General features: G+C 34.3%; 2 protein-coding genes across 2 annotated transcripts in view; both read right to left on the bottom strand.

Moving 5' to 3' along the window:
* Positions 1–5,036: 5,036 nt before the first annotated feature.
* Positions 5,037–14,818, bottom strand: LOC130640793 (eukaryotic translation initiation factor 4 gamma 3-like). The gene is made up of 12 exons (XM_057447347.1): positions 14,678–14,818; positions 11,835–12,035; positions 11,604–11,756; positions 10,984–11,091; positions 9,013–9,153; positions 8,358–8,607; positions 8,153–8,274; positions 7,899–7,969; positions 7,552–7,810; positions 7,306–7,478; positions 6,917–7,124; positions 5,037–5,783 (listed from the first exon to the last, which is right to left on the bottom strand). The coding sequence occupies exons 2-12, from the start codon at positions 11,961–11,963 to the stop codon at positions 5,739–5,741; spliced, it is 1,659 nt and encodes a 552-aa protein (XP_057303330.1). The 5' UTR covers positions 11,964–12,035; positions 14,678–14,818; the 3' UTR covers positions 5,037–5,738.
* Positions 14,102–19,881, bottom strand: part of LOC130640792 (eukaryotic translation initiation factor 4 gamma 1-like) — a 30,553-nt gene continuing 24,773 nt past the window's right edge. Inside the window, exons 21-25 of the mRNA XM_057447346.1 lie at positions 16,611–16,709; positions 16,389–16,520; positions 16,047–16,134; positions 15,477–15,623; positions 14,102–14,905 (exon numbers count right to left, since the gene is read on the bottom strand). Coding sequence (XP_057303329.1) covers positions 14,697–14,905; positions 15,477–15,623; positions 16,047–16,134; positions 16,389–16,520; positions 16,611–16,709 — 675 coding nt within the window. The 3' untranslated portion in view covers positions 14,102–14,696. The remainder of the gene's footprint in view (positions 14,906–15,476; positions 15,624–16,046; positions 16,135–16,388; positions 16,521–16,610; positions 16,710–19,881) is intronic.

Genomic DNA, 19,881 nt, shown 5'->3' with positions numbered 1-19,881 from the left:
TCATGTAGTTCTTAGATCAACCTCGAGCATGCATCCTTCTTTTTTACTTTTGTAGTTTATGTTTTGTAGTTCGTGTTCCTTCATCCATTTAAATGTACCTGTGGATAGTGGTTCTGACATAGCCCATCCATACAGGTTATTATCATCTAGATACATCAGGTATTTTGATGTTTCTTCTGGGTTATAGCCATCTTTCATGTATTTGTTGTTGGCTTTTGAGTATTTGTTTGATATCATCCTCTTATTGATTTTCGGAGGATAGTAACATATCGTCGTCGGATAATAATGTTCTAGTTCTATATCCGTCGATTTAAGTAGAACGTCCCATAATAAACCAGGTGCTGTGTAATACCAGGCTGGATCTAGTTCGTAATTTGTCATGAATATGTTTCAAAAGTTCCTGAATACGTCGGCTAGTAATAGAACATCGGATTTTAGATATAAGTCGTGGTATTCACTCATGTTCGAAATGTTGAACGTTTCCCATACATTCTTTGCATGCTGATAATCTTCCTCAGTTATGTGTTTTTCGTATAGTTTACTATAAAACTCTTCGATAGGTGGTAATGAATTTTCGCTGAATCTATCGAAGCTATCCATATAATCGTATGAAAAAACACCTTTTTTGTTATAAAGTCCAGCTGCTTACCTTCATAATGGCTTGAATCATTTTGTATTCCGTGAGATTGCTAGATAGTTTGTCCAGGGATGATGCCATAAACTTGAAACTGTCTATGAATCTTAGTTCCATGATTTTTTTGTCGTCGACAGGTATGTTTTTTTTGAGATGGATATTTACTTTTCTTTATTCAGTGAAATGTAGTTTATATCTCCTTCTATTTCTCCTAGTTAGTTTATGAATAGGTGAGAGTCATATTCTTGTAGGCCATGGAAGTATACTTGTATGAATGATGGTTTTTGTAATTTAGGTTACAGCTGTTATGTGCTGGACCTCTAAACTTTCCCGTGATAAGGTCGTGGTCCTTTACTCTTGGGTTTTTTACCGATTTCTTACATATGTAGCAGTCTTTTGTGGGTAGTGTTCCTTCCAATCAATTTTTGAGGTGTCTGCATCTTTACATATTACACCTTTTTCGTTGGTTATACACTTTGAATACACCAGCTAACCCTTAATTGGAACTCTTCCGTTCTCTATTGGTTTCTTGCAAATGTGACATCCTTTATTCCAATATCTTTTCCAATCATCTTTAGTCACTTCGATTGGTTTTATAGGTTTTAAGTGGTCGTTGTATATCCTTTTTGCTAACTCTTCCAGGTTTTTTGACGGAAGACCTTGCTGCATCTTCTCCACGATAGAGTATTGACTTGCACTTTGTTAGACCTTCGACAGGAATGTTAAATCCGCAAGGCTTGTGGTGTTGGTTCTTTGTTGTGTATGAACCTGAAGGATTCAAAATCGGCATATGTTACATAATGTACTTTGTTGTGTATGAACCTCTTTATCCACCTCTTGATTCGATTCATTTTTTTGTGTAAAGGATTCAAAATTGGCATATGTTACATAATGTACTCCAATTGACCTGTTGAAGTTGTTAAACCTTATCTTGAATAAGGCTTCGGCGTATCAACCGTCACCACATTTTTTGTTCACCGGACTCAATGTGTTTTTTCTATTTGGATTCAAACTGAAAACGATTTATACAACCCTTGCATATAAATTTTGCATGACCATGATTATTTATCTGTGATGATAGTAACCTTTCGAAGTTCTTTTTCCAACAACAATGATAGGCTTGTTCAATGGATAGTAAAGAGGAGGTCAATTGCATTTCCTGATCTGTAGGTCTTATGAGGTAGATTGATCTTTCGTAACCGAACACGTTAACTTTGAAGTTGTTTTATTCTTCAAACTTAGCTATGTCTCTGATGGCCACTGGGAATTATATACCGTTGAAGCTGAGATTGTCGAGGTAGTTTTTATACTTGGTTGGTCTCTGTGGGTTTTTGGGTTGTGGGTGAAGCGCTGATTGTATTGGGTATATAAAACATTTGTCGTCATTGTTTTTAACATTTTTATTACGACTTTTGTTGCTTGTAACTTTTTTGGTAGTTCGATATAGGTTGATCCTCTTAGTGGTTGAAACATATCAATTTCAGTATCCATACTCACATTCCTTGATATTATCCAACCGAATCCATTGTTTGGGGATTCACTTAGTTTTTCAAACCTTTTGAGAATATCATCTACCAATTCCTCAAAAATCTCATGAAGTCCATCGGGATGTAAATATTTTATCTTGGGTGTACGCAGATAATGTTTTTTATATATGTACTCACCCGTGATTGGGTCTAATTGTTTCAATTCTATTATCACAACCATGGCAACTATATGTTGCTGCTCCATAACCTTACGTTAACTTCTTTTAAATATCCTTACATACCGATTTACATCGAGGCTTCGCCACCATCAAAATGATAGATTTTTACAGCATTACCCATTCCGGTTTCGATTAATTTAGGCTTTTTTCAAAACGTAAAAACCTGCCTTAGATTTTTGATTACCCTTTCGTGATTTTTTTTTACCTTTCTTTAATTTCATGACGTCGAGCGGATTTGGTGAACGAGATTAAGTAAGTAATTAAGGAATGAAAAACCGGTGGGAGTATTTGTATTTTCGTAGTAGTTATAAAAGATCGACTTCTGGTGCATAACTTCTGGCGCAGTCCATTTTTTATAAAAATTTACGAAATTTCATCCGTCAGGCGGGTGTGGGTGACGCGTGAAAGTTTATGAAAAATGGACTGCGCTAGAATTGTGCGCCAGAATCGACCTTCTATAACTATTGACTCAAATGTTAAATTTTCTGACGTTGCAGCGCGATTTCAATATCACTACTTTAACGTCAATATCTTAATTTAAATTAATGAAGCCATTGCAGTGCACTCAAAACTTTGAGGCCAAATAACTTGGAAACGAGGTGGTGACGTTAGTCATTTTTCACTGCGTGGGTAACTAGGGACCACCTGGGACCAAATTGGGTAAGTTTCCCAAACCTGTGGCCCCAAATCCGTTTCGGAATGGACGGGTTTGTGACGTCACCAAAAAACCTTTAAACCCAAATATCTCTGCAACCGTTTGTCAAAGATACATGATCCTATACATTTTCTTGATCAACGTTTCAAGATCTTTACGATGAAGGCAACAGGTATAGTCAGTTCTCTAATCGTTGCGCACCGCGAATCGTTGCACAGGAGGGGAAGATATTCACCAATTGCATGGAATAAAAGCTGTTTATGATATGAAACGAAGTGAAAATGATATGGCTTCAAACATAATACAATTTGAACACTTAACAAGCTGGTATTTTAATTACAAACACGCCAAGTAAGAAAGTTAAGAAAAAGATTGAGACTCCGTGAACGGTGGCGATAAAGATTTTCGTTTTATTGACAACTTCCACTATAATTTTTTTTAAATGATGGGGCAATTCCGACACTTGCATCTATCATACTCATCAAGTATGCGTTCACAGTCGTCACATTGTTGTTCCATCACTTTATCTTATGCTTCTTATGAAGCATAAGATCCTGTATAGTGTCATTACGAATCTCTAGATATTTTTGCACAATTATTCAAGATCCTCTTTCTCGTCCTCTGGAAAGCACCAGTCTACGACTCTGTCGGGATGGCAGGCTAATCCGAGTAGCTCTTTCTTAATTCTAGCTTTCTGCGCTTTCTGCTGGTAATAAGCATCATCATTTTGGTAGTAGTCGATTCTCTCCATAATTTGGATTGTACCAAACCATTCAAGCATATACTGGAGTATCCATGGTTCTACTCAAACAGCTCTACTACACATGTCCTAAGTCTTGAACTGATCCGGAACTTGCTTGAGCATGCAGGGGATTCTTTCTACAGCTCTGCTACACATGTCCTAAGTCTTGAGATGATCAGGGACATCTTCGAACACAGAAGGTTCCTCTTAAACAGCTCTGCTGCACATGTCCTCATAAATTTCTTAAAACCAGATTTCATAAGAGCTTCGTTAGTCCGCGTCATAATATATGCAACGATTAACTATAAAGATGGCGGATTTTGTTACAAAAACATTAAGTGATAAAAAAAGGATTTCTGACAAATGTTCAAAAAATTGACTAAAAAAAACCGGTGAGCCAAAACACCAAATATTTTTATAGATGTTATTTTAGCAAATTTCCATTGTTGACATTTTGAATGAAAATAAAGGTTTTTCTTATTTTTTATTTTTTTTCTTAAAAAACAATTACTTTTCTTCTTCGGCGCCGTCATCTCTTATACCAAGAAGGCAAATAACCCTGGGGGGGGGGGGGCGAGGGTGTTATATTGTGCCTTTTATAAAATGTTACGCATGGCTGATATTTCGGAGGACGTGAGAGAACAGGCACAACCTCATCCAAGAAGATTTCCTGAGACGAGGTTGCGCAATAATGTAAAATATGAGTTTATTAGATTAGTTTAATTCAGAAAATAACGTTATACAAAACCATTTTATTTTCCGCTCCGTTACCACACATTTCTTACTTTTTGAAGAGATAACAGCGTCCTTCTTCCAGACTTTGAACACACATTGCCCTAGCACTTACGTAGCGCACAAGTTTTATTATATCTCGTTGCAACCAAAATGTTGAACATAGTTATCTTGGTAAAGACGTTAAAAACAAAAGAGATTCATATTATGATCGAGTAACATGGGATGCTGTTTAGATTTTTTGCTCAGGACTATAAAAGCTTTGTAAATGTTTCTTGGTCAAAAATGCAACTAAAAATCTGATCATGAGGGTTGAGTATAATCGGGATATATTATGAGCAAGATTAGCAGTTCTGGTGACGTCACATCAAGCCCTTCTTACTGCATGCCACTGGTAGAGATACAGAGTAGTTAGCTAGTTGTTCTTCTTTCTCTGCATAATGACGGTATTGTTTTTTATAGAACTGTTTCTTTTAAAACCCGCCGCAACTAAAAAGGTATACAAAGCGCGTCATTGTATCGTAATTCATATAGAACAATCAATGAGATATTAACAAAAGAAATTGAATTGTTGGCCAAACCATACTTTCTGTATTTTCTCATAAAAAATACAATATAATCTATATTTGAAATACAATAATGGAGACTTCCCGCTTGAATCTAAACGGTTAAATTTAATTTTTATTTATACGTTACCAAAATCTACAAATGCGCAGTATCGCAAAAAAGGCTTTCAAGCAGATCGCTTAAATAACCGATCCACTACTCTTCCACATAAATTATTTTACAAAAAAGTATCACGTTTGGTTAGACAATTATGTAGCATGATATTTTTTTGTTTTTTCTGTCTGTCGACCAAAACGCTGAAATATTCCACGAAACAGACACAATAAATAACACGGCACGAGGACACGTACAAAAACACATTGAAAACTGTTTCACATAAAATTTATATAAAGGGAGTGGGGCATAAAGTAATTGCAATAACTAGTCGGTATCCCGTGGAAAAATCCACGGGTTCGCCCGTCCTTTTTATACCGCATCGCGTGCGTCTCGCTACTTGCGCAGCTATGCTACCATTTTGCGTGACAGACAGACAGACAGACAGACAGACAGACAGACAGACAGACAGACAGACAGACAGACAGACAGACAGACAGACAGACAGACAGACAGACAGACAGACAGACAGACAGACAGCTAAGCGTAACTCCTCTGCTGCCTGGAAAATCTTTACTCTTCTCCCAATCGTAATAGGCTTTTTAACAGATCACTTCCACATGATACAGATCTTCAAACAACACTCGTGGCAGATCTAAACACATGAAAAGAAGTGAACAATCAAAGTCACCTCATGTCAGCCTACCGCTAATATTAACCGCTCATTTTTCAGGTGTGTGTATTTTATTTCACAGATACCACAAATTTCTTTCCCAAGGCCGATTTCCATTAAACGAATTTTGGTCGCTCGATTCTAGCGAAAGGTTTGTTTACGTAAAATTGCGTAACATGAGCTTTTCGCTGAGATCGCCGAAGGAGTTTAAACAGTTAGAACTCCTTCAGCGATCGTTGGTGATCTTTAACGTCACAAATGTTTAGAGGCTAATCTGAATCAAAATTATAAACATTATGCTGAAAAAATAGGGAAAATATTTTTCTGCAAAAGAATAATAAATCCATGTTTTCACTTTAAACATTTGCTGCTCATCTTTACTTCGCTACGGCATATGGAGATTACATCTTTACAAACGAGAACTACATTAGAAAAACTTTTTAAATCTACTTTGCATTGTCCACTCGGATAGCTAAAGCCAGAGCGACTAAAATTCGCATAATGAAGATCAGCTTTTAGCGTGGGCAAATTCATAATCTGAATACTTATGGATTTTCAGTACATTTTGATACGAACAAAAATCACTTAAGGTAATAGGTTCTGTAAAGCGCCGAATTCTCCGTTGTGTTAGACCTTTTCTAACAAAAAAATCTAGAACACATTAGCCAGAGTAATTTTGTTAGCAGCAGGAAATCGGAATAGTTGAGGTGGGAAAAATTACGCTGGGTCGCAAACGCAAACGAAATTCCTCTTTCAAGAGATTATCTGGAAACCCTTTGTTTTAAGCGCGAATAGCCTTATTGACTCGGACAAATATAATTATTCTTCGTAATATATAAGAAGGTAAGATGTGAAGACGCTGGCTTTGTGCTCATCGGTTGATTTTAAGTCAGGGTTCACTGTCAGAAATTATTTTGTGTTTATTGATGGAATTGAATTTCAGGGATTTTACTCTGACACATTCGTTTCCGTCAAGCATTCGTACGAGAGAAACTGAATTTTATTAGTTTCAAAGAAAACATTAGTTAACTAGGCTAGAAACACAACAATAATACCAGAAAATACAACTAGAATATTTCTCAGTTGAGACAAAGAGCACTTATAATTTCTCTTACCCCAGCAAGTTCCACAGCCACAGACAACGTTTCATCCACTACAAGTTCTGCTTTACTTTGTTGAACGAGTGGTTCTAGCGTGTCTTTTACTTTCTTTAAAGGTAGGGTTCCATCATAGACGACCGGTCCGAGAACTTCACCAAAATATTTGTATATAAAAGGCACATCGCATGCCAAATCTTGTGCTAGTTTAACCACGGACGCAAACCTACAAAGCATATACTCACTTAGCTAAACAAACTATTTCTTCGGTAGTCCAGCATATTTCCATTTAAGTAAAAATATTCTTTTTTGCAATTTATTACCAGAATCAACACATACACGTGAATACACTAGTGGGCTTAAAACCTGAAAAAAGGATGGAGCTAGTGACCACTAGAACGACGTACCCTTGACACATATCTTCTGTGCTAAATAACTGCTCCTTAATAAAATAATGCAGCAACGTGCCTACAAGACGACGATGTTCGGTTTTTTTCTCAAGGACAACGCAAATGCTCTCTTCAACAAATACATGATGCATTGACGGACAACTCAATTTTTTTATACACAACAGAGCTTCCTGGAAACAAAAGCAAACATAAGTACGACGTATGTCAAACAATATCTTAATGGAAAAGGGACCAGGCACTAACCTTTACATCTCCACAACTCAAATATTCTTCCACAGTTGATTTAGTAGTTTTTCTCATCTTTTCTTCTGTAATCAATGCAACTGGCGATTGAGATTTTTCAACCAGAGTCTGAGCACCTGACGAAGGTGCACTGTATGTATCTTCAGATGGACCAGTCATATATTTAACTGGTTGTAAAGCAGAACTACTGCCATCGTCATTGCTCATTCGCTCACAACCACTTGTTGAAGTTCTTCTGCGTGATGGCACATTAACACAACTAAACAGTTAGTTTTTTGTGTAATTAAATAATGTATATACACAGCCATGCACCTGAACAACAACTTAAAAACAACAATCTGTCTTACACTTTTCTTGACCATGCTCCAGGTTTACCACCACCTGGTCCAAGCGAAATCTCATTTGAATCTGTAACTTTCTACAAACAATAACAAAGGTACATTTTTAAAGAAAATACAAACTAAAAAACGTATTTTACCATTATAATTACATCTTCAGAACAGAAGAAAATACTGAAAACAATACTTTTATAGATAGCTATGATATTCTTTAAAATTATTTTAAGTTTTGTAGTGGTACAAATTGAAAACGAAGAACTGACCTTTGTCAATTTAAATTTACTAGCAACAATTGGTGTTGTACTACGATTTGATTTACCAGCAACATTTGTCCACCCATCACTACTTGGGCCACCTGATCGTACATTTGGACTATCTCGTCCACCTAAATGCAAAATGATATGTACAATCAATATGATAATTAGATGACATAAATTAAGAAATTTACTTTTGCACACGAAAGTTTACCTCTCCCGCCTCTTGGTTCTAGTTTTCGTTGCAATTTGTCTTGCTGACGAGCCATTTCCTCTTTTTTCTCCTTCTGTATAGCCTCCCTATGAATTTGATCAATGGTTTTGGGGTTTCCTTCATCGCGTCTTGGCACCCAATCTCTCACTCTGAGATCCATTACATCTTGCAGGGCAAATTTTATGCGAGAGGATATTTTCTTTTTCTCTATTATTTTGTTAATTTGAACAAAGTACTGGTCCATTCTTGGCTATGAAAACGAGATTGATTGTGCAGGATATATTAAAAAAAATTTATTTATACCACCCACTTCACAACTACAAAGACAACATTAATTTTTATTTCTAGATTTGCTTTTTATATATGCAAACAATGCCAAATTTAAACAAACCCCTACAAAAAATCGCAAACAGCAATTTAAGTCAGTGGTATAGTTTGTCAGAGATAAACCCTTGTAACTTTACCTTAGTGGTACTTTGAATAAACATTATGAAAATTTTAATATAAAAAAAAGTGAATTCCCACAGAGCTAACTTACAAAAGTAAAATGATGACGACTAACTTTTGTAATAAACGAGAGTAAAAGTGAACTAGCTTGTCAATATTATGCCGATTTCTTCAAAGCTATGGACGTAACAACAACTAAATTCAATACCTTAGCTTTTGCATGATCGAGGTCTTTTCCTATTGTTGACAAAAGTTTGCATAAGCATTCCAGTTGGTCTTCTAAAGAGTCTTGCTTTTTGGCTCGCAGCAGTTTTAAAATACAATCATGCATGATATTTTCCGAAATCATCTAAACAACAAAGCATGCAAATATTTCTTCAAAAAATGATAGCACTTTTTTGTTTTAAGATTGGCAGCTGCTAGTGTAAACAAACACATTCACCTGTTGTACTAAATCTAGGTTTCATTCTTACAATACATTTAAAAAGATGTATGTTCTTTCTTGGTTTTAGAAAAATGGACGAAGAAACTATTTGTTTGTTGACAATAGTTGAAATGTGGCAAAATTAAAATAAAATTGAGCAGCACTTCTATCAATGAGATAAATATTAAGTAGACACTAAACCGCATGCTAGGTGTAGCATAGCATTATAGCATAATATTATGGACAAGTTATGTGGCTAAAGCAAATGTACTGGTTTGCTAAGGGCAGGATAACTATAATTAAGGTCAACCAAATAGCCAGATGTTCCACTATAAAAAACTTTCGCAATAATTATTATACTGGGTTGCGATTATTCATCTCGTCATAATTTTTTAAAAAAATGTCGAATTTATGTTAACATTTCTTGTGCTTTTACAAAAAATATTTTCAATTTACTATACTTGAAATTTTGTTGCATAAATATGTCTCCTTAGAAGAGAAGTAAATATGTAAATATTGAACAGTTTTCTTTATCTACCTGTTTTAGCATCCTTACCCCAGGAAAGGGGGAAAATTAAAATTTCAGGTATCTGTGACTTAAGTGCCTTCCTTCTGGTTGAGGAGACCACATATTGTCACAGTTTAACAAACAAATTAACTAACTTATAGAACAGAGGTTAAAATAAAATACTATTATTTCTGGCAGAAATACCACCTGTCAAGAAATTAATGAACTTTCCCCCCCAAAAAAAACTCTTTTAACATTCTGCATACAACTTTATTTCGAAAATATTTTTACTCCCATATGTGCTGCAGATAAAATTAAAATAAAGCAAGTTCAAATATAGTAGACAATGACACGTTTTTATAACTGTTACTTAAGGGATACAGTAATCCCCTGAACCTTAATATAACCCTAACAACCCTAACCCTATGTATATTCTGAAAGCCACACAAATAAAGTACAGAATAATGATTAGAATAATTTTTATGGCAAAAATAAAAAAATGAGAAACAGATTATTTCCTGAAACAATTCCATTAGTAAACTTTTGTTTGTTGACAAATATTATGGTCTAAGCTCTTATACAGTTCTGAAAACTTTTTTAAAACAACACGTTTTGTTAAACAGCTTATTGTTAGAAAAATACAACATACCGTGCGTTAAAATAGTCGTCTTAAAACTAATTTCTCTCATTTCAAGCATCAAGTATAACTATATATGTCCTCGCTTTCCATGTTTTGTAGCCTGTGATATAACTATTACAACAAATTTGTTTTTGTGCTTTTAAGGCAAAATGGAGGTTGGTTTTCGAAAATTTATAAATAGCAGATAAAGAATTTTTTCCTGCTAAAAAGGACGCCGGAGAAATGCTACAACCAATTAAACGCCATGAATGTATCAAAAATATTTTCTTACAAATTAAAGATATTTTCTCATGATTCTGAGTTTAGTTTTGTTACACTGATAACAGTTTTTCTTAACTCTCCTTAATTTTCACGTACAGTAAAAATATTCAAGAAATTTTAAGGGATTTGATGTTTTAAACACAATTTTGAAAAAAATAAATATAAAAGAGATTTTTTTTCTCAATTACTCCCTCTTACCAATAAAGATTTTTAATATTTTATTAAAAACTTAAAAACAATATACAAAAGAATTAAATTTAAAGAAAGACCCTTAAGAGGGTTATCATTTCCTTAAACACTAGACACACTAACCCTAAAAAGTTTGTATTATACAAATTCAGCTCACCTTTAATTTAAATAGTCCACCTATGAAACGGATATTTCCAAGCATTCTTCTTCTGTTCATCATTTCTCTATAATTAAGTTCTTCTTCCCATGCCTTTTTCTCTTCTTCCTATAAAAATGAATGTCAGATTTTTTTAAATTAAAAAACTTAACTCTAACTAACCTGTTACTTAGGTGTGTAGATGTATACTCAGAAAAGATTTTTCATGTATGAAAATAACGTGAAGGGGAATCTTTATCATCATAGTACATTCACACCCTATTTATTCTTAGAAAAAGAAATAAACAGAAATATCACCACAAAATTTTAAAGGTTTTTAAATTTGCACATCTAGTTGCATTAAACTATGGAAACAAAAGTTTTTATGGGTTCAATTTTATAAGTTAGGCCAAAATTAGCAAAACTTTAATTCGTAGAAAAATTTATCTGTTTTACAGAATTTCTGACTTTCTTATTTATTGTTATCATCAAATAAAATAGATTTCGACATTCTTTTTATAATTTTTGTTGCAATTGCATTTTGTGGCTTTTACAAACTTTCACAAACATGATTGTATATACAATTATTTACAAATGCACATACAACTCCATGCGTATGTTGTTACATATGTACCACTTACTGTTTCAAACTTTTTAAGCCTATCTTCCTCCAACAATTTTTCATCTGAACTCCCTTTTTCAAATTCCATTTTACATTTATTTAGTAAAACCTTTCTAAACGTAACTGTACTTGTCGACGTTTTTTCGGCTGTATTTGTAGCAGAAAATTTGAACTAAATGAATAACAGTAGATAAATTTAACACATACTACAAGCAACATTTTCCTGTTAAAATATGAGAAATTTACTTACATTATCTGTAAGAACTCTGCACATGTTGGCATAGGCAACGACGTAGAGAGGTACACTGACAGCAAATTCAAATATCAAATCTACAGCTGATTGTAATTTCTTTTCATTATCTATGTTTAATTCCAACATTTTAGCAACCAAAGTTTTAAACTTTTGAGGTGTAAGTTTTTTAAGTATACTTCTAACATTACGCTCCAATTCCTAAAAAAAATTTTCATTGAAAATGCAGCCGTTCTTCGTGTAATTTAAAAAATATAAAACATTCGAATTTTAATTCATTCTACAAAGAAACTGGCTGACTTTTTGAAAATGTTCCCTGGTAAGAAATATTTACGCTCATTTAAATGTCTTTGCTTGCTGGTTTAGCTCCACAAAAAACTTTTAAAGATAAATAATCACTTCAATCCACTTTGCAACAGTCAAATGTAGACTAAAAAGTTACATGCCCTGTGATGGTTTAATACTTCAGTGGAAGTCTTAGGGCAAACATAGGACAAGCAAAATAACTCAGGGGACAATTTGCTCATGGTAGGGCCTATATATAAACTTGTGCCTTAGAACAAAACAAAGAATTTTTGTTTCTTTTAAGCATGTTATAGTTTGGACAAAAAAAAGTATAGTACATAAAGCACAGTTTAACGCAAGAAGACACGAAAATATGTTGTTGCACTAAAAAATACACATAAAAGCTAAGAAAATTGCTAATCTCTTGCTAATATAAAAATGTTAATTTCAAGGGCGTCATTGTCATTTGAGACCCATAGATTTTGATTTACGCCAAACAGTGCCATTTATGCCTGATGCAATACATGACATAGGCATGCATGACACTGGAGGGCGGTAAATCAAAATCCTAGGGTGTGAAATGACAACAACGCCTGAGTAAATGAACATTATTACTGTTATTACAAATATCAAAACAATGTTAAATCTATTGATTAACTTTACAATTTTTAACATTTAAAAAATTCTCTTGCTTGCACTCCTTCGTTTTCACTACATTACACCTCCATTTTTAATTACATTTTTATTACATTTAATTATTTTGTTAAAAGATTAGCTTTTTTAAAACCATTTGTAGATAGCATTTCTTGTACCATTACTTACTCCAGTTACGATGGAAATGCAGCTAAACATTTTATCACTTATGGCTTATGATGTTTATGCTTTTTATAAATATACCAACAAACTACTAAACGATATATATATATATATATATATATATATATATATATATATATATATATATATATATATATATATATATATATATATATATATATATATATATATATATATATATATATATATATATATATTTATTCATTCTTCTATTTAAAAAAAAAAAGTAGTTTTCTTCTTCGACGCCGCGAATTCTTCTCAGTCATTGTTCATTTCTCCGGAAGCCCATATTTTCTACGATGTTCAGATAATTCTACGATCTTAACAAATTTTTCGATCTTAGTTCTAGGATAAATTTTACAAATTAGATCGTAAAAATTATCTTCAGATCGTAAACTAAATATAAAGTATAACATGTCTCTAATCGAGAAATTTAAGCGAAGAGAAAGGGGGTGGGCTGGGGGATATCAAAGACTTACTTCACTTAAACTCTGTAAAGGCACTCTCGTTACCAGGACTTTTTTACATTTTGATGAGAGAAAAGGGCGTCCTCTCTCAGACCTTGAACATACATTTTTCTAGCACTTACGTAACGCTACAAGATTTTATTTTATTACATCTCACTGTAACCACAATGGTGAACATAGTATCTTCGTAAAGACGTGAAAAACAAGAGATACAATATCTTATGATCGAGTAACATGGGTTACTGTATAGATTTTTTGCTCTAGACTATAAAAGCTTTCTAATTGTTTCTTAATCAAAAATGCCACTACTAATATGTTATGTTTATCCAAGGTTTATCACGGCTAATTCGTGTAGTAGTAATTCACTAAGAATATTTGCGCCACTCTAAATCTAATCAAGTAGGTTGAGTATCGGGACATATGATGAATCCGAAAGTGTACTGCTGAGTGAGCAAGATTAGCAGTTCTGGCAACGTAATTTGGGCCCTTCTCACTGCATGACACTGGTAAAGAAAGAGTAGTTAGCTAGTTGTTTTTCTTTCATTGCTGAATGGCGGTATTGTTTCTTATAGAACTGTTTCTTATATCACTTACAACAACTAAAAAGGTATACAAAGCGCGTCATTGTATCGTAATCTATACAGAACAATCAATGAGATATTAACAAAAGAAATCGAATTGTTGGCCAAACCATATTTTCTGTATTTTCTCATAAAAAATACAATATAATCTATATCTGAAATACAATAATGGAGACTTCCCGCTTGAATCTAAACGGTTGAATTTTTTTTTTTAACGTTACCGAAATCTACAAATGCGCAGTATCGCAAAAAAGGCTTTCAAGCAGATCGCTAAATAACCGATCCACTAATCTTCACATAAATTATTTTACAAAAAAGTATCACGTTTGGTTAGACAATATGCAGCTTGATAATTTTTTTTGTCTGTCGACCAAAACGCTGAAATATTCCACGATACAGACACAGTACAATAATAACACGGGAAGAGGACACGTACAAAAACACATTGAGAACTGTTTCACATAAAATTTATATCAAGGGAGTAGGGTCGAAAGTATTTGCAAAAAAAATGGCGATGATAAAAAAGAAAATTGAACGCGAACCAAACGGCTGTAAAGCATTTGCATACTTGAAAACAAAAAATAAAAATTATATGTAAATTTGTAAATCCAGAAAAAGAAGCGCTAATGACACGTAGAAGCTATCCAAAATATTTTACTGTATAAATTTTAACCTCAAGCCACTAAATTTATTTATGCAACATTTGTCGTCAGTGTTGCGCTAACGTCCTCTTCATTCTGTTCCTCCTCTGCTTTTTTTAACCATTCTAAAAATGACTTAACAGTGCTAAGCGCAACACCTTTGCCGTCCGGGAAATCTTTACTGTCCTCCCAATCGTAATAGGCTTCTTCAGATATCACTTCCGCATGATACAATTCTTCAAACAACACTCGTAGCAGATCTAAACACATGAAAATAAGTGAACAATCCAAGTCACCTCAAGTCAGCCTACCGCCAATATTTACTGTCTTGTATTTAATTTCACAGATCACACAAATTTTTTTTTTAAGGCTGATCTTCATTAGGCGAATTTTGGTCGCTCCGCTATAGCGATTGGGATGTGGGTATGCGCATAAGATTTGTTTACGCGAAATTGTGCAACAGGGGCTGTTCGCTGAGATCGAACAGTTTGAACTTTTTCAGCGATTTTTTGCGACTTTTGACGTCACAAATGTTTAGGAGCCAATTAGAATCAAAATTATAAACATGCTGAAAAACGTGAGTGAAAATATTTTTCTGCCGAAGAATCCATATTTTCATTTTTAACTTTTGTCGTTTACTTACTTCGCTATGGCATATGGAGATTTAATGGTCGCTTGTCCACTTGGATCGCTAAGACACGCGCCACCAAAATTCGCATATTGGAGTTCAGCTTTTAGAGTGGGCAAATTCATAATCGATTACTTATTAATGCGTTGTACGTTTTTGTAATCTCGTCTATAGGAGCAACTTCCTGCCCGTGCGAGTCTTACCTCGAGGGTGGTTCAAATCTGTCACTAACTCTTGAAGAACGTATAATGCATGTAGCTCTAGCGTCCTATTCTTATTGATGTAGCGGCGCATAATATTACTTCGCTTCTTTAATAGTTCTTTATTACAGGAGCACGTAGTTGAATTATCTAGTAAAGAGATATTACAGAATAGGTTTTCTAGCCTTAAAGATCACCAAAGAACAAAATTAAAACATACACCTGTTACTCAGCCTTAAAACCAAACTTGCCGTGTCACGTGCAAGTCTAGCGGTAAACCAAGTATTGTTTTTGCATGCAACATCACGATGGTAAAGTTAACTATCTACCATCATTCGGGTGGCATGCGGCAATTGGGTTCGAACATTTAGCAAACATTAATGGTGAAAACGACAGTTGGGCATCAAACTTTACTTCTATACGAGTCCATGTGAAACGCACTAATTATTTTTAATATTTTTTTCATCATTTGAACTTTTTAAAGCATCCGGCAGAGAAAAATTTTTGAACTGTCATACTGGAAATTTTAGGAATTATTTTTTGTTGTTAGATATAAATAGTTTGAAATTATACCTGAGGTTGATATAGTGGAATTGCAAACAACTCCAGTCAATTGTCGAATGAAATCTGGAGAAGATTGCTGCTCAGCAGGCACTTTATTCTACATTAAAATACAAATTATCAAGCAATTGTCCTTAGAGCCATACTTCCACAAAAAATGAAAATGCTTTTAGTCACAAACTAGACAATATAAAAAAAACTGCCTCTTAAAAAACGAATCCCTTTTTTACCGCGTATTATACATATTTTTCAGTGTAAAATAACAATATAAAGAGTCAGTCTATGTGACGGACACGTAAAAACAAGAATTTGTCATCACAAATAGCATCAAATTATTCATTTTTAAAGGATTACCGTGATCAGGTTCATAATTTCATTCGTTACGTCTTCTTTTTCCTTAAATATTTTTAGCATTTCTTCTTGTATCTGACTGGAATGACTTGGAGATGACTGCGTGGAGACTGTCTTTAGAGTAAATTCCATTTTCTGTAAAAATATCACAGGTACATGAGTTTGAATTCCAAAATTACAGCAAAAAATAGCAAACTCTTACTCCTTTTAAATCAATTACTTTACCTTTTCTTTTACAAATGTTTCGACATTTTCATCGTTATTCAAAAGCATATCCCATGTGACACGAGATTCACACCATAAAGCTACAACGGAATCTTCCTTCTAAAAAAAACAGTTGATGTGGGCTCAAAACCTTTTAGGAAAAGGAAGCACAGATTAAGGGTAAAAAATGTCATGAGAATCACATATAAATGATATATTTTTGGAAAACAGAACTGATTTTAAAAATATTTTCAGTGGATTTTCATTATATAAATAATAATCAATAATACGAATAAAAATCACGTTAGATAAAAAGTTAATTCCTTTACTCTGCAAAGCACTGAATTTTTTCCTTTTGTTAGACTCTTTCTATCAAAAATATCTAGAACACATTAGCCAGAGTAATTTTGTTACCAGCAGGAAATTGGAATAGTTGAGGTGGGAAAAATTATGCTGGATCGCAAAGGCAAACGAATTTTCTCATTCACTCGGACAATAGAGTCAGTGTTTTTTTGTTTTTTTTTAATTTGCTAAATGTTCAGGGTTCAACATTTTGAAAATCAGCTTTTTTGGAATAATAAATAAAAACAAATAGGATTTACAGAAAAAAATTTTGGGAGGTGCTGTCTTTTAAGACCATCGAAATTTTCCCGTAATTTTGAGGAGTCCGTTCGGAATGAATATTCCAAAAACATTAGTTTTTTAATTTAGCTAATAACTAAAGCACGTAATTGCTAAAATTGTTCCTAATCAACCCTTTATAAATCATTATATTCAATAATAAATCATCATTAATTTCGACATATGTGTCGAAAACTTCGTTGGGCCTTATACATACGTCTAGTGGCAGAATTTCAAAATTTGTTAAATGAAATGTTTCTAGAGCGTACGTCTTAAGATAGTTACCCTTGAAATATTTTTGCCCTGAAGGAATAACGTGTCGGAAATTGCATCACTTGAACATCTTTTCTCTGAAATTTTCAGAAAATAAAGGGGTTCAGCACTGACTCCTGTAAAAAGCGTGACGAAGGACGGAGTAGCAACGAAATCAAAAATCTTATCCTCGTTATCCGCGGAAAATTCTCCATCCTCAAGATTCGCATCATTGGTTTGATCCTCCCCATCATTCTCTTCAAGTGTAACTTCGTCATTTTCGCAATGTACCAAAGTCCAATAAACGGCATGAGACACAATCGCATAAATATTTCCTCAGCAGAACGTACTTTCCCTTTTCATATACTATCATATGCTGTTTTATGCAATTCTTGATCTCCAACGGAACATTTGGTCTCATTTTCTTTGTAATTACCTCCAACGCAGAAACGTTTGTGTATGAACGTTTTTTCATCGCTAGGTAGTCGACAATGACTTCACTATTGTTAAAAAACCCATCTTGTGTAACAAGAGCGTGCCTGAGAATGTTTTTTGCCCCAAAGCTTGACATTGCGTCTATCACTCTAATTATTCTTAAGTTGAATCCTCGGCCAAGTTTTGGGAGAATCTAAAGGCATACTTATTTTTATATTGGGAGGGGGGCATTATCGCTTTGTATCCAAAGGTTCTCGTTTCTGATATCATATTTTTTGATGATATTCCGAAGTACGTGATCAACGAAAGCTGGATCATGTTTCGTGTCATTACTGATGTGATAGCGATAGCGATATTGGACGGGTTCGACGATATCACAGTGCAATGTACCTCATCTTTTGGTCTCGATGACAAATTTTGGGAAAAATCTAGCTCAACATATTTCCCAGTGTACGATTCTTTCAACAGAGGCAACACTGAACTACAGTTATCAACATAAATTCTATGCTTCAAGTATTTTTCACTTAAGCCCTTAAGTTTTTCGACAAGCATATTAACTGGTTCTTCCAGATCAACTCTGGCGGTCCTATTCTACATTTTCCCCATTTTCCTGATGTAACTTTCTTGTACTCGCCGATATTCATAATACTTGCAGTCGTTTGTTGCTTTTATCTCCTCAAATCTTGTCCTCGATTCCAAATTCTTCAAATATGCGGTCAGAGAATAATGAGGTGCGAGTTTGTGATTGATTCGAAAGCCATTGGTGTATTTCAACACAATGTGTGGATTGAGGCAGTTGATGCATAAACAGCTCTGCTTTTCTTTTTCTGTGGGTTTCTGGCAATAAAAGGGTTTCAGAGCTTGAAAAATGAAGACAGTGAAATAGGCCTTTCTTGGGTTTAGTTGAATCGCTGGAGCACCTTTCTGATAGAATCGGTATAAATTCTTTTAGTAGCCACGATCATTTTCACCATCAATCCTTTTTTCGTCTTTTAGCTTCTTCTCGAACATTGTCATGTGTAATATATTTGAAAGTTCTAAGAAAGTTCATTTTCGAAATTCGCTTACTGCTATTTGCTGAATCGTTCGATGTAATAGTGTTTTCAACCCAAAAGTCATAAACCTCTTGATGGTTAAAAAGGTTGTATTGGCGGGGATTTGGTTCTTTGGTATTAGCAAGATTCTTCAGACTGCATAGCTTATAGTCGAGTTTACCTGCAAGCCATTTCTAGAAATGTTCGTCATCGAGTAGTGTTTCACAACATTCACGCATGTAAATAACCGCCTTTTTTCGATCATTCTTCAATTTGGCTTTAAGATGGTCAATGACGCAACGATTTATTTATCTTCGTAATCAACGTGTGTAACAATCCTTTAAATCATGCTTTCTAAACGATATTTCTTTGAAGAATGTGAGCCACCAATTGGGTTAGTTGATAACGGATTTGTTGGGCGCGGGTCTGTAGGCAGCGGGCTGGTAGACAGCTGGTCTGTAGGCAGTGGTTCGGTAGGCAGCGGGTCGGTAGACAGCTGGTCTGTAGGCAGCCGGTCGGAAGACAGCGGTTCAGTAGGCAGCGGGCAGGTAGTAATTGAGCTTGTACCTGACGATACTGCTTCGATTTCCATCTCAGAAAATGATGTCTCCATCAGTGTTGATATGCTTTGATAGGCCATACTAGGGCATTCACTGTCATTGTCATCTTCTATTCTTGGCAGATCTTCCTCAAGACTATGTACAGTTGCGACATGTCGGTCTTGGTTTGATTTTCTTTTAAATTTCTTTTTACAAATATTGCATGCCTTGTTGTCTGTTTTCTTTTTACTATTGGAATCTGTATTTTAAAGATGAATTGCACGTATCTGTTGGGCAACTGAAGAGTTGTCGTCGTACAGTATATGGACTTTCTTTGTTTCTTGAAAGTGTCCTTTAGTTCTTTCATGTTTATTCCTGTTGAATTTCGTTAAAAATGTTTTCTCGCAAGTG

The sequence above is a fragment of the Hydractinia symbiolongicarpus genome, chromosome 4 (genome assembly GCF_029227915.1).
Source record: "Hydractinia symbiolongicarpus strain clone_291-10 chromosome 4, HSymV2.1, whole genome shotgun sequence".
In the NCBI taxonomy this organism is placed as follows: Eukaryota; Metazoa; Cnidaria; class Hydrozoa; order Anthoathecata; family Hydractiniidae; genus Hydractinia; species Hydractinia symbiolongicarpus.
Note: the sequence above shows the minus strand (reverse complement) of the source record. Positions and strands in the feature narration are given on the sequence as shown.

What these genes read in the sequence shown, in the direction of transcription:
- LOC130640793 (XM_057447347.1), bottom strand. Translation starts at nt 11,963, where the DNA reads ATGTTGGAATTAAACATAGATAATGAAAAGAAATTACAATCAGCTGTA. An exon ending in TCGATCATGCAAAAGCTAAG is followed by an intron (nt 8,608 to 9,012) that starts GTATTGAATTTA and finishes TCGTTTTCATAG; the next exon opens with CCAAGAATGGACCAGTACTT. An exon ending in GTAAATTTAAATTGACAAAG is followed by an intron (nt 7,970 to 8,152) that starts GTCAGTTCTTCG and finishes TATTGTTTGTAG; the next exon opens with AAAGTTACAGATTCAAATGA.